Source organism: Rhinolophus hipposideros, assembly GCF_964194185.1.
Source record: "Rhinolophus hipposideros genome assembly, chromosome: 26".
Classification (NCBI taxonomy): domain Eukaryota; kingdom Metazoa; phylum Chordata; class Mammalia; order Chiroptera; family Rhinolophidae; genus Rhinolophus; species Rhinolophus hipposideros.
Genome location: NC_138072.1, coordinates 3,312,499 through 3,327,718, shown reverse-complemented (window position 1 = coordinate 3,327,718; position 15,220 = coordinate 3,312,499). Strand labels below are relative to the sequence as shown.

The 15,220-nt window shown below is 34.2% G+C and overlaps 1 protein-coding gene across 1 annotated transcript in view; it reads left to right on the top strand.

The window, feature by feature from the left end:
• Window positions 1-14,787, top strand: part of CFH (complement factor H) — an 84,294-nt gene extending 69,507 nt beyond the window's left edge. Inside the window, exons 28-38 of the mRNA XM_081039178.1 lie at window positions 1,375-1,551; window positions 2,335-2,517; window positions 2,627-2,806; window positions 5,011-5,187; window positions 9,061-9,237; window positions 9,694-9,903; window positions 10,580-10,753; window positions 11,435-11,611; window positions 12,637-12,810; window positions 13,731-13,913; window positions 14,373-14,787. Of these exons, the coding sequence (XP_080895304.1) occupies window positions 1,375-1,551; window positions 2,335-2,517; window positions 2,627-2,806; window positions 5,011-5,187; window positions 9,061-9,237; window positions 9,694-9,903; window positions 10,580-10,753; window positions 11,435-11,611; window positions 12,637-12,810; window positions 13,731-13,913; window positions 14,373-14,575 (2,015 nt within the window). The 3' untranslated portion in view covers window positions 14,576-14,787. The remainder of the gene's footprint in view (window positions 1-1,374; window positions 1,552-2,334; window positions 2,518-2,626; window positions 2,807-5,010; window positions 5,188-9,060; window positions 9,238-9,693; window positions 9,904-10,579; window positions 10,754-11,434; window positions 11,612-12,636; window positions 12,811-13,730; window positions 13,914-14,372) is intronic.
• The last annotated feature ends 433 nt before the right edge of the window (window positions 14,788-15,220 follow it).

Sequence of the window (15,220 nt, the reverse complement as noted above, 5' to 3'; positions counted from 1 at the left end):
TAAATATAACAGCTGGAAATAGCCAACAGGGAAGATTATTTTGTTATTGTTAAGGCAGCATTTTTGTGCAATATGATGACATAGAATACTTATATCAAATGAGCACAAAATACATAAACAAAGACACGCAAAACTAAGTAAACTTCATAGAATATTGGAATAGAATTTTAGGAGAGGAATCACAGTGATTCAGACTCAGCTGTGATCTCCTCAACTAAGCTCAAAGCTCAATATTAAAAAACAAAAAATATTTACTCACGTTTTTTTGGTTTTTTTTTGGTATCATTATTTTAAAAAATAGTTACCTGACATCTACTTTGATGATTGTGTGTTAATGCTTGACTTTTAGGTAATATGAATTTTCTTTTTGGTATGATTCCAGTTTTTAAATTCCAGGTGTTAATTTGACCTACTAATTAGCAAGATGGAAGGATTCCAAATAATAAAAATGTATTTTTTATTGGGTAATATTGGGGAACAGTGTGTTTCTCCAGGGCCCATCAGCTCCAAGTCATTGTCCTTCAATCTAGTTGTGGAGGGTGCAGCTCAGCTCCAAGTCCAGTCGCTGTTTTCAATGTTAGTTGCCGGCAACCTTGTTGCTCAGAGCTCACACTCTAACCACCTGAGCCATCCGACCACCCCTCAAAAATGCATTTTTTGATAATATTTAGCAATATCATAAATTTCACAACTTTTAAAAATTTTAAGAGATAAATTTACACCTTTCTAATTTGAATCAGAATCATTAACAATTTATTAATAGCCAACACATATATATAAAAAGTATAATAAGAATAGATAGTGTATACTATATAAACATTCAGGATACCTAGAATATGCTTAGCTACGTGACCTTGAACTTGTTTCTTCATCCAGTTTTCAGTTTGATTTATTAACTTATAAAACATTAATTAACTTCTAATGTTTCCCTAACTGAAATATATTAGAAATGCCTATCCTGTATCTTCCGTTTCCCCAATTATATTAAACAAAACTACCAATTTTTATTTAATCATATAATTTAAAAATTATAGCATCCATTTGTTTGTTTTTTCCTGTGAGAGAATAGTTTTATGCCTGGATAATACAAAATATAGCATTAAATTTTATAAATGTCAGTGACAAAATCAGACCCACGTTAAACAAGTTAATTTTACAAATAAATTTTCAGGACACATGTATTGCTTTTCAATGAGTCCGATCTGAATGTAAAGGGAGTATAAAACCTAGGTAATGCTTTTCAAGGGAGAGGATTTATCCGATGCCTCTCTCTATATGCAACACACAGCAACTTATTTTTCCAAGACATAATAAAATTTACTTTGGCAATGATTAATCATATATTCTCATTAAATTATCTGACATTTTCTATAGAAAGAGAATGCACAGTTCCCGATATAGAAAAATACGTAATTGCTGAGCCAAGGAAAGACACATATAGAGTCGGAGACGTGCTGAAATTCTCCTGCAGAAACAGACTTCAAATTGTTGGACCAGATTCATCTCAGTGCTACCACTTTGGATGGTCCCCTGATCCTCCAACATGTAAAGGTAAATGTTTATCTGAAGTTGCTGAAGCAAGAATTAGAATATCGGTTATCACATTGTTGTTCTCTGTTAGTTTCCTGTTGGCTTCCAGAGTGTCTGTAATCCAGGGCCTTGAGCCAAAGACATACATGAGGAGAACATGTGTTGGGTAGTAGAGAACTCTGATTGCCTAACTTAAGAAATTAATCATCCTTTTTTTTTTTGAAACATGTATTGAAAGAATCCGTAGATACATATATTGTGTCTGACAGTGGACAGACTGCTTTCATTATTTCTTTTTTGCCTACCATTCCCCATTAATATTGAACATTTTGATCAGCATGGGCGTCACTGCAGTTTTCACTGCACGTGCCTAATCAGTATTCAAGCAACTTATTGTCAACTCAGCTACATGAATGGCTTATCAAAATTAAAAGTTTATCAAATGCTTGCCTCAAATGATGGTATTTTTTCAAAAAAGTTTTGATGAAGTGTTTCCATGGAATATGAATATTGCTGTAAGTTACACAATATTTTATATTTATTAATTGGTTTGCATATATTTTTAGAATATCTAGAATACCAAACTTGGTTTTTGGACTAATATAACACTTCCAATAAGGTAGTTTGGTATAAGTAACGGAACTGGGAGACAAATCTGGGTACATTCCATCCTTTTTCCTTTGTTTAAGAATGCTATATTGTATAATGCAAAATAAATTAAAGAAAAAAATCTCATCATTTTAATATACTTAAAGTTGTAAAATAGAAAAGTTATCCATCAATTACACAACATTTCTACCGTAGCGCAAGTAAAATCGTGTGGTCTACGCCCTGAGCTCCCCAATGGGGCAGCTAAAAGCACACCTAAAGAAGAATATGAACATGGCGAAGTGGTGGAGTATGTTTGCAAACCTAGATTTCTGATGAAAGGTTCTCACAAAGTTCAATGTCTTGATGGAGAATGGACAACCTTGCCCATGTGCATTGGTAATGTATACAGACATTAATATTTACACTAGAGTCAGCAATGTTTATCATCACATAAGCACATAAATTTGAATTTAAAGGTTAACATGTGTTTGTGAAATGTTCACAGAGGAGGACAGCACCTGTGGAGATGTCCCTGAACTTGCTCACGGCTATGTGGTGTCCCCTGCTGCTCCCTATCACCATGGAGCTTCAGTAGAGTTCAATTGCAGAGAAGCATTCACAATGATTGGACATAGATCAGTTACGTGTATCAGGGGAACGTGGACCGAGCCTCCTCGGTGCATTGGTGAGAATACATTTCTCAAATTGACGTTCAATATCATTTAATATTTTTATTGTAAAACTCTATTTGCAAGCGTATCTTTGACATTTGGAGATATTCTTTAAAATGGCAGGTCATAAGTTATAGTGAATCCAAACCTCTGTTATTTGTAGTTTAATATGTGTCTGCAGAGGAAAAACTAGAAACTAACACTAGAATTGTATGAATCTGTCCCTGATATTAACATTGTTTATAAGTATAAAGCTAATTTGTACTCAAAATTGGCCAAAATTTTCTCCTCTCAATGTGTATTTTGTACCTCCCTCTAGTGTAGTTTTTCACTCTTCCCAAGATGTTTATTTTCTCCTAACAAACAAAGAAGTCCTTTCAGAAACCAATCCATCATAGCACATAGTGACAATAACCACCACTCCACGTTTCACTACAAGTCTTCCTTCAGTTACCATCCCTTAAAGAACATTCGCTTTTGTCTCCCTCAACGCTGTGGCCAGTCCTGAAAATAGGACTAGGTTCTCCAGTCTCTGGTCTGTTTTCAGTTAGTCTCCTTTATTTCGTTTTTTAAAGTTGTGTTACAAAATCATTGCTATTCTTTGTCCAAATACTTGCGTTTTCTTTGTTCATCCTCACTTAGCTCTGATCATTAACAAATTATTAACAAATATTACCTAGAGGCTCCACTGGTATGTTGTCAACTTCAGCAAGGATTTCCACCTGCACTGAATTTTTGAAACATGGGAGCTCAATAAACACTTCAGAGATCTATGTAACTCATACTGGAGCCAGCAAAAATTTATTATGATGGCAGTATAGTAGTCATGCAGGGGACCCTGCTCGCTGCACCATTTGTCGTGCAGGGCATCCGGTGGGGTCTCAGCTCCCGCTCCCCACATAAGAACGCAGGACACAGTAAGGCCAAACAGGAACACCCACGGAGCCATAAGTAGGGGAGTCATCACTATATTCTCGCTGGTGGCATCCACCTCTCTGCAATCTGCTCTTGCTAGCCCCCATTCCTCTGCTAGCGTAGCCACAGCAGTTATATTAGTGGCCAATGGCTTACGGGTTACAGCTGATGGCCAACTAGCCACAGCTGATGGCCATCTGATCACAGTTGATGGCCATTTACTACCCGAGCCAGCACCTTTCTATGTGAGGCCGAGAGCCTGGAAACTGCTTTTTGTGGCTTTGTTCCCACAACAATAGTATGAGATTATAGGGTGATAGGCATATAAAATACCTTCTCAAGGATCCTAAGAGTATATATATACATATATATATACAAAAGATGTCATGACTTTAAGCACTCAGTTAGTTTCTTATTCTGTTTTTTGGTCATCATGCAAAGGATCTGTTTTAATATTCACATTTTTACACACTACATCTTAGATCAACTTTCTCATCAACTTATATTAATTTTACTGAAAGACTGTAATTATACTAGCTCATATATTCTCTTTCCTCAGATAATTGTTTTTATTTTAACATTTTGAGATTTGGGGTTTAAAAACAATGTGGAGAAACATATGGATGTGGACATTGGCACAGATTCCAAATGGGACCGATTTAGTCACGTGATGACTCTTCACTATGCATATCGTCCATTAGTGCAGCTCGGATGCTCTTGAGTCCTCAAAGCGCAAAAGTCTAGAATCATATACTTTTACTCATGTGCGGGATATAAAACTGAAAGCAAGAAAAGACCAAGAAAACAAACAAAACCCAGACACAGACAACAGTTTAGTGGTTACCAGGGGGAGGGAGATATTAGAAGAGGCTTAAAGGGGGTTACATATGGTAACGGAGGAGAACTGATGCTGGGTGGTGAACACACATTGCGATATATAGCTGATGTATTACAGAATTGTACACCTGAAACCTATGTAACTTTTCTAACCAGTGTCACCCCCAATAAATTTAATGAAAAATTTTAAAACATACAATTAGTTATTAAATTTTTTATTGGGGTGAGTTATCAAATTTTAAAAGGTCTTTTGATGATATTTTCTATGAAATTTCATGACTGTAGATAGGACTATGTCCATACAGAATAACCCATCTCATGCAACATGATCAGGAAAGGTTTTGTTGATGGAATTTCTAGGCATACATTCTAATTTCACACTTCAACTGATTATATAACTATTTATTGTATCAATTGGTTTGATTCTTATTATTAGTCTTTTCATGGTAATATTATCAATTTATAGAAACAGATGAACATAAAAAGTGTAAAATATCAAAGTCAATTGCACGGGAGACAAACCTATCAGATAACGATGTGTACACCCATAATATGAAAGTAACTTACACATGTAGAGGAAAATCAGAACACAGACACTCAGTCTGCAAAAACGGAAGATGGGATCCCGAACTAACCTGCACAGGTAAGCTGTTTATAACATTTTCAAAATTTATTTCTTCCTACTTTCTAAAAAGAGTCTCGTTGTGTCCTTTAAAATATTTTTAAACTGTTTATTACTACAAATAATTTTCAAGCTGGAATGTAATTTAGAAAGCAACCAAAAGACTGTTTCTAAATAATAATTGTGTCATATACATTAGTCAGCTATACAACTAACCACCCGGAAATGTGGTGGCTTTAAGTTAACATCTGGGCAGTAGGTGTCCTCTTGCTGTTGGGATCCCATTTGCTTCCAGTTCCTTATATTACAAATGTGCCTGTGCCTATAGCTGTTATGTGTGTATCTAGTCTCAATGTATGTATCTTCCTGTCTATCTGTCTCTCCAGGTATCTATCTATGTACGTGCATATCTAGTCATCCATTTATCTGCTTCTCTATACCCACCTGGAAAACTCTGAGTCACGTTGTCACCACCAACTCCGATAGCATGCGGTTCATTCTTCTCCAACTGAAGGGCACCTTGACTCACTCACCTCAACATTTTTACCAGTTTCCTCAGGACTACAATATACAGAAAGTAGTTTCATACAAATACAAAAACAAACCTACTATCTACAGTTCCACTCATCTTTAGATCGTCTTAGAGGCAGCAAGTAATATTTACAGGCAGTGAAGTACAAGTGCTTGTCTACATTTTCCTCTTGAAGCTTTATCATTTTAGCATTAATATTTGGGTGTATTATCCATCTTCTGTGAATTATTAAGTGTGGTGTAAAATAGGAATTGAACTCTTATTTTGTGTATGAACATCCAATTGTTCTACTACTATGGGTGAGAAAGACTTTCGAATGAAAATCAGTTAACTATGGAAGTGATGATTTATTTCTGGCCCCTCTATTTGGTCCATTAATTTATTTATCTATCCTTATCCCTACCACGTATCCTAGGTAATCATAGCTTCATACTAAGTCTTGAAGTCTGACATATTTTATCCAATTATGCTCTTCCTTCAAGATTTTTAAAATTATTCATCCTTTTCATTAATATGGAAATTCCAGGGAAAGCTTATCAACTTCTATACAGTTTCAGCTTGTATAATAGAAAAAAATGACATGTATAATGATATATAAATTAAGAATTGACATCTTAGCCACACTGAGTTTTCAAACCAGAAACATATCTCTTCAATTATTTATTTATGCTTCTATTTTCCCAACACTGATTTAAGTGTAGATAATTTACTATTCTAAAGTCGTATTTATATTTTTAATATTAACATGTAATTTTTCATAATTACATTTTCCCAATTTTTCCGCACGTATAAAGACATCCACTCGATTTTTGTGTATTGATTTTATACTCTGAAAATGTACTCTTATATTATTCATTTTAGGTGGTATTTTACAGATCTGTTACAATTTTCCTTAAGCAAGTGTATCATTGCAAATGCAATATTTTATTTCTGCCAGTCCCTTTTTAGTTTGATATTTTGTTTGTTTTATTGCACTGATGAGGACCTTCACTAAACCATTGAAAGAAAGTGATGAAAACAAACATCTTTATACTGTTCCTGACCACTGGGAAGTGTATTCAGCATCTTACCACAAGTATAATGTTAGTTTAGGATTTTTCTAGATGTCCTTTATCAGATTAAAGGAATTTCCTTCTCTTCCCACGTAGCTGAGTAAGGACTTTCATTATCAAGCGCTGCTGAATGTTTTTAAATGCTCTTTATGCACTTATTCATAGGATAATATGACTTTTTTTAATTTTGTTAATACAGTGAATTACATATATAAATTTTTGATTACTGAATAAATTTCATTCCTATACTTGGTGGTGATATGTTATGCTTTCTCGATTTCCATGTACTCTTTTTGCTGATATAGTTTTAAGAATTTTTGCATCTATGTTCATGGAGGCTATTAGTCTACAATTACTTTTCCTTGCAATGTCTCTGCCAGGTTTTGTTATCAGGGATATGATGGCTTCATGAAAACCCACTGAGACGTGTTCCCTGCCACACTGTGTCTGAAAGTACATGTGTAATATCATTACACATAGTGTTCTTGTATTAATTTTCTCTTAAAAGATTGACAGAATTCACCTGTGAAGGCATCTGATAGGAGTTTGATGTTTATTTGGAAGGTTTCCTTTATGGAGAATTCAATTTCTTTAATAGGTGGTAGATTACTCAAATTTTCTATGCTGTCAAAGTAAGGAAGTTGTTTTTTTTGAATAAATAGCTCCATTTTACCCAATTTATCAATTGGCTGGTTTTCTATTATTTAATAGTCACTTAGTCTTCACTCTCCCTCTTGCTCTGTAGTATCTTCTCTGGTATCACTCCTTTCATTCTGAGATTGATACTTGTTTCTCTCTTGTACCTGATCATTCTTCATAGGGTGTTGTTTTGTTTTGTTTTCTTTTTACATTTTACTGATATTTTCAAAAAACTATTTTAAGCCTGTTAATATTCTCCATTTCCTCTCTTTTCTATTTTTAGCTAAATTAGCATTCACTATTTTAACAAGCTTTATTAATTTTCTGTTTTTCTTTCCTATTTTTCTTTCTCAGTTTTTTCAATTTTCTCTCTCTGGACTTATAGTTTCCTTCCTTCTGAATATTTTGATTTTCATTTTTCTCTCTTCTCACTATTTAATGTAGGAAATTAAAACATGGGTTTAAACCATCCTACTTTTAAAATATAAATCTTATGTAAAATTCCATTTTTTTTCTTCTTAGTGCTTAGCTGTGTCTCAAAATATTTCACTTCCATTTTACTTTCATTTGAGTCAGTGTGAAATATTTTCTACTAGACCATGTGATTTCTCCTTTGACCTGTCACTTATATAGAAAATATTCAATATACAAATATTTACTTTCTTTTACCAGTTTTATTGTAGAATCATTGGTGTATAAAGAACAACACATGTTCAGTGTTTACAATTGATGAATATCCTGTGTTTGCATAATTTATTCTTATTGATTCTAATGTAATTCTCTTGTCAGAGCTTGTACTGGGTAAGATTTCAGCATTTTGAAATGTATTCATGTTTTTCTTACTGTACCACACATTTTCTATCTTTTCAATGGTTCCATTTTCGTATGAAGCACACATAGACTCTAGTTTTCAGACATAGTGAAAAAGGTTCACATTTGTGTTAAAATTTTTCGTAGTCTTTTTAAAAATTTTTATCTAACTGTCCTATTAGAATTAGAAGGCTATCAGTACTAATAACTAGAATTGTGGAATTGGATATTTACTTTTTTAGTTCTGTTCATCTTTGCTTTGTCTATTTGAAATATTTTAGATACATGTATAACTGCTTTGGGCTTGTGAATTAATTTTTATGATTATAAAATAATCCTTTATAACATTCATAATACTCCTTTTCTTACAATCTTTGTTGTCCTATTTTAATACAATCAATAAATTTAAAACAATGGATTATTTCCATGTGATAATGGAATTCCAGACAAATATCAATTTAAAAAGTCCTTAAAACACTCTCCAAATTAAAAACAAAAATAACAAAATTAGAGACCTATATCATCCTACATCATCCATCTCACAAATATGGAAAACTGAAAAAGTGCTTTATCAATAATTTATCAAAAAGCAATAGTTTAAATAAAATAGCAATATTTGTAGTGCACATTGAAATCTATGAGATACAGCAAAAATGTAGATATTTATAGCTTTAAAAGGAGCATTATAGAGCAAAGAACAAAATAAAAGCAAAATAAAAGACATACACCCAAAGAACATAAAAAAGACCATTGCATTATAATTTGGTCTTTTAGGATATATTATTACTGACATTTCTGTTTACGGAATTATCCTTTTAACTTATGACTTTTCATCAAGAAATGTAATTCTAATATTTTTAGAAGTACGAAGATGTCCACCTCCACCACAGATTCCCAAAACTGAAAAAATGACAACTACAGTGAATTATCAGGATGGAGAAAAAATATCTATTCTGTGTCAAGAAAACTCCCTCATTCAGGGACCAGAAGAAATTGAGTGCAAGGATGGAATATGGCAGCCAATTCCACGCTGTGTTGGTCAGTGTTCCTCACCTGCTATCATCTTCTTCCTAAGGAGGGGAAAACTCCCTGTGCTTTGAATAAAGAAGCCAAATGCAGAGCTTCCTCCATATCTATTCCACCTGCAACGGGAAATTACAGTCTAGCTGCACAAATTCAATCACTCTCACTGGGAAATGAACAGAGACAAAAACTTTAGCTCACAGTGTAAATGCCAGGTACCATTTCTGTTTATGTGTAGTGTCCACCCCCTAGGAACAGGACAAGAAGGGAAGGGCATTTGGAACAAGCGGATGGTAGCATCAATTTTAGGCAGACATATATCCTTGCAACTTTTAAATACTTTTCAGGTTTCACATAACGTAATTTGTTCAAATTATCCTTATTTCAAAATCCGAAGTAGCATTTGATTTTATTTCACAATTGAAACATTTATTTCTGTGCTTGATTCTTTGGTCTCTGTTCTTCACATAGAAAAACTTCCATGTTCTCAGCCACCTCACATCGAACATGGAACCATGTATTCACCTATCTCTTCAGAAGAAAGAAAAGAAAAACATGAACCCCACACTTACACACATGGCACCAAATTAAATTATATTTGTGAAGATGGTTTCAGGATATCTGCAGAAGATGGGATAACATGCCACATGGGAAAATGGACTTCTCCACCTCGGTGTATAGGTAAGGACAGCATGCAAACTAAAATTCTGTTTTTGGTGCAAGTCATTAAAATAACCAATTGTCTTCAAAGTCATGAGACATAATTCTTTAGCATTCTAAATATTTAAAGTCATTCATATATATTTTACATAAATTGCCAAACTATTTGCATGACCGTATCAATCCTATTTTTAGTAGTTGGTTCATTATGAAATCACTTCTAGTTCTAGTATTTTTTATGCTAAAGGCTGTGTATGAAATTAAACCTACCTATTCATATAGGTATATTTATTCATCTTCCTACATATTCATATAGGTAGTGAATGGTTCACCACTAGGTTTTTGAAAAACATTTATGTTCTTACAATGTCCCTTCTGATTTCTTACAATAAATGGCACTTTCCTTAAGATCATTAATTCTCAGTGTGTATCCCTTCATTACTCATGATTGGCTACAGCAGCGTTGATAGTACCACTCATAAATATGTTGATATTTTTATTCTCGAGTTCTTGATCAACTTACAGTTGGTCACACACCACAATGGTGGTTTCAGGAAGTATTTGTGCACCTTCTCTGTAATATATTAGCTCCTGTGTGGTCATTTCATTTCAAAACTGGTACCAAGTCTGACAACCAGAATATAAAATTGATTTCAGAGTTAGTACAATACGCAGTCAATCTTTCTTTTTTTTTTAGGACTTCCTTGTGGACCACCACCTTTGATTGGTAATGGTATATTACCTTTAAAGTTAAACAGTTACCCATATGGATTCGAAGTGACGTACAGGTGTTCCAAAGGATTTGAGATTGATGGACCTGCATCTGTAAAATGTATAGGAGAAAGATGGTCTCGTCCACCAGAATGCATAAGTATAGTGTATTTGATTTTATTCTGAGGCTGACAAATATCTTTATTTCAGAACATTAATGACACCAATATGAATCCAGAATTTAACACGGGAGCTCTGGGGAGCTCTGGGTTCTGGAAGAGAATTAATTAGCCCTAGTAGTCAGAAAAGTTCAATGACATGAGCCAAAATATTTCATTGTGACATCACCTTTTGTGCACTTTCGATATGCTCTGAGGACCATTCTCAGATTTCTCATCTCTCATCCTGTATCACCAATCTCATTGTTATTCAATTTACTGTTGGTTTCTCAAATATAGCCCTATAAACATATCATTTCTAACATATTTGACATAATTGTGGAAAGAGATTTGGACAGAAGCAAACAGTAGTAACAGTACCTCATAACGTAGGAGGACTGTATGGGCAAGTAAGAATGGGAGTGTAAGAAGTTTGGTCTCAAGCGTTACCTGCATCCATATCTCTCCAGGCTTTAATATCACTGCTCCCTCGTTATACTTCTGATAAATGTAGAATCAGTCAATGTCCTTAAGTCAAGACTGCTAACATTTTCACTTTAAAAGAAAAACATTGTACAGCATTCAGTGTTTAACATGTGCCTAACTATTATTCCTATTATAATTATTGACCATTGTGTATTTTTAATGATTTGATGAACAAATGTATATTGTTTTCCTTTCAGAAACCGAATGTTCTCACCCACCCAGGATTGACAATGCCATACTCGTGGGTAAGCAGAAGAGATCATATAGTTCAGGAGAAGAACTGACTTATAAATGTGACAAATATTACCAAATGGAGGGATCCAATATTGTACAGTGTATTAAGGGCAAATGGATAGGGGAACCAACATGCAGAGGTAAGGTGATGACATTTTAAAATTTATTTGTTAAATTGCTTCTAGCACTATCAAAAAGCAGACATAGTTATGTTTTAGGCCACATCACAGAACGTTTATGCCTCCACGAAAGGGATGGCACGTGTACACGATCGCTAGTCTCCTCGCCCCTTCGTTCTCAGAGAGCAGTCCAGGGATGGCAGGCACTGCATCTTCTGGGATGTTGATAGAAATGCAAATGCGAGTTCACAGGTACATTCAGACTCAGAGTCAAAGACTCGGCATATGTGCCCGAGACTGTTGTAACAATTCCAAAAAGAGTCCACCCGCACCTTAGTTTGGGAACCCTCACGATAGCCGATTATGATTTCATATCTACCTGAATCTCTCTGAGGAATTATGCTTGGCTCATGGTGGTGTCCGTAAACATTGCCCCTCCCCCAAATCACTGCAGTGTTTTTATCAATTATACATTTATTTTCTTCTGTTTTTACAACTCGTATTTTTTGGGTCCATTGACTGTATATCGTCTTCCTTCAACAATGGTGTTTGTGAAAGTGTGTCAATTCTTGACTTTTCTCTAAGGAACTATGTACTTGTGTTTATTTTTCTAAGAGCTTAAAATTACAATTCAATTGTACATGACAATTGAAAACTAAATTTTCTTGTCAAATCTCTTTATTATGAGTTTCTTGCGCTTATACATTCATTTTGAATTTATGTAATGGATAATATTTATTTTATTAACCTCAAATAAGAATGTCCAGAAAGAATGTCATTTTTGTTGGCCTCAAAGATGTTTTTTAAACTTCTAGAAGGGATGGGAGAGGAATTTAATGTATAGAAGCTTAATCTTAAAAAACAAAATGCATTGTTTATCTCCTTTTCTCAATTTTGCATGTAAATTTAGATGACCATTTTTTTCGTGACAGATTACCCATTGATTTTAAAGCTCCCCTGAAATAATGCATATATCAAAATTCCTTTTGTTCATTTGCATTCAAAATGGTCATTACATGAGAGACATGTTCTTTCTTCCTATTCAGATGTTTCCTGTTCGAATCCTCCCACAGTGGAAAATGCTCGTCTAGTAGATGAGATGCCTAAGTATCTATCTGGTGATAGAGTAAGTTATGAGTGCATCAGACCTTTGGCCCTATTTGGGAATGGAGAAGTGATGTGTTTAAATGGAATCTGGACGGAACCGCCTCAGTGCAAAGGTAAAGCATCTTATTTCTCTTCCCTGATTTGGGGGAATACATTAGGGACAAAATATGTTGATATAAATACATAGTGAAGTAGTTTCTATACAGTTAAAAATTTTAGTGCACATAAAATGATGTTGCTTAAAGTCCAATTATTTCTATGGACTAATTAAAAAATATGGTCTATTGATATTACGAAAGCTTCAACCAGAGTGGAATAGTTGGAATCATGGAACATTCCCCATCTTAATCATGAAGACACTTAGTTTTTCCCTAGGAATAAATATAGTAAAGACAACTTAAGTCCATTTGGCAGATCTATAGAATTCCACTTTGAGAGCTGGACAAGCTGGGCAGGTCATAGAACGGGATATAAATGTGGGGTTTTGGGCTTATGGATTATATTTAAAGGTGGGATACTACCTGATCTCACCCAGAGAACTAGGTTATATAGAAAAAACTTCTGAGAACCTGGCCTGGGGTACTCCAGGGTTTAGGGTTCAGGAAACACGGGTACCAACAAAGGATATATGGTATTATCCACTTGAACTTCGGCCTGGTGTATATTTTTCCAAGTGTTTTACTTTGAGCCTACCTTTGTCTTGAAGTATGAAGTGAGTTTTCTGCAGACCGCAAATAGTAGGGTCTTTTTCACTTAAAAAATAGGCAGAGGACATGAGCAGAAACTTCTCCTAAGAAGAATACAAATGGCCAAGAGATATATGAAAACAATGAACATATTTGGTAATGTTTCACATGTGCTTTCATGTGGGGTGATTCTCAGTATAAGTGATTAAAATTACTTCAATGAGTCTTTTCTGTCATCAGAAATCACAAGTCTTCATATTACAAATTGTGCTATGTTTTTATTTGCTTATGTTAACCTGTGATTTTTTCTTTGGTCTCTCAATAAATCATATAATATCTATTCTTAGAGTCTAAAGGAAAATGTGGAGCCCCTCCACCTATTCAAAATGGAGACATCACCACATTTCCATTAGCAGAATATGCTCCAGGGTCATCAGTTGAATACCAATGCCAGTTCTTGAATGAACTTCAGGGAAACAAGCAGATAACATGTAGAGATGGAAAGTGGTCAGAACCACCAAAATGCTTAGGTGAGTTTTTTGATGTTCTCATGGGTTCTGAGAAAATCAGTGTAATGTGTGTGATGTTTTCCAGTTTACAATCAAGTTTTGATGAATAAATATACAAGAATTCTACCGATTGCTTGTTGACCCAATATGCATATGTGAAGAAATAATTTAAAAATTCTTAATTAAGCAACAACAGCAAAAGGGATTCTTTAATAACAGCTTTCTATGATAATTGACATTATGAATGTTGGATTATAACCATTAATTGTCACACATTAAACATGGTTCCTCATTTTTACATCATTACTTGTGTGTAATGATTCCCAAGTAAATGATGGATTTTCAATAAGTTTGTTTGAAAAAGGTTTAGAGAAGGAATTCCTTGCCAAATACAGAGGATTTCTATCTGAAAGTCTGAAAATCTGCGGAAAATGTTTGTATGCTATTTAATGTTCTGTGTTCACTTTTTTTCACCTTCAGATGCATGTGTGATATCAGAAGAAATTTTGGAAAAACATAATATACTGTTGAAATGGACTTACACGAAAAAACTTTATTCTAAATCAGATGATATTGTTGAATTTATGTGTAAAAGTGGGTATCGTGAAGAGTCACCAAAGTCTGCATTTCGAGCACGCTGTCAGGAAGGGAAATTGGAGTATCCCACTTGTGTGAAAAGATGAAGATAGAACAAAGTCATGAAATTATAACATGCACACTTATTTAGAATTTTTGTTATTTTTCCAATTCTTCTCAATTTGTTTCAAGCATTGAAAAATCAGAAATGTTTTATTCATAAATCAGAATTTGTGTAAATATTATATGGAGGATGTCATGTAATCTGAGAGATGAATCTATCACTTCTTAAAAGCATCTCATTAAAATGTGACAAACCAAAAACCTGTGTGTTTATTCATAAAACATCTACGGGCAGAAATTAGATGCAGGCACTTGAGAGCCTGCCTCTATCCACCATTCTCCAAACTCTCTCAGAGCTTCCTCCATAACTTCGGAGGTGTTCTGAGGCTCTTACACCAGAGGAAATGGAAATAAAGGCTTGTCTCCATCTTCCAAATAATATCACTGCACAAACACGTAAAAATCAAACTACGTCATACCTGTGTTAGCAATAAGATGTAAGAGCTTATTACTAAGTTTTGCTTGTCTCTCAATAGCTAAATGTACCCCAAAATGATGAAAAACATGATGTACAAGATGTCCATTCACCCACATAATAATTCACATAAATCATAAAAAAGAATTAGAATCTCATTGGGTGCATAACTATTATTACACTGATGTGAAAAGTGATCAAAATACAATACCAA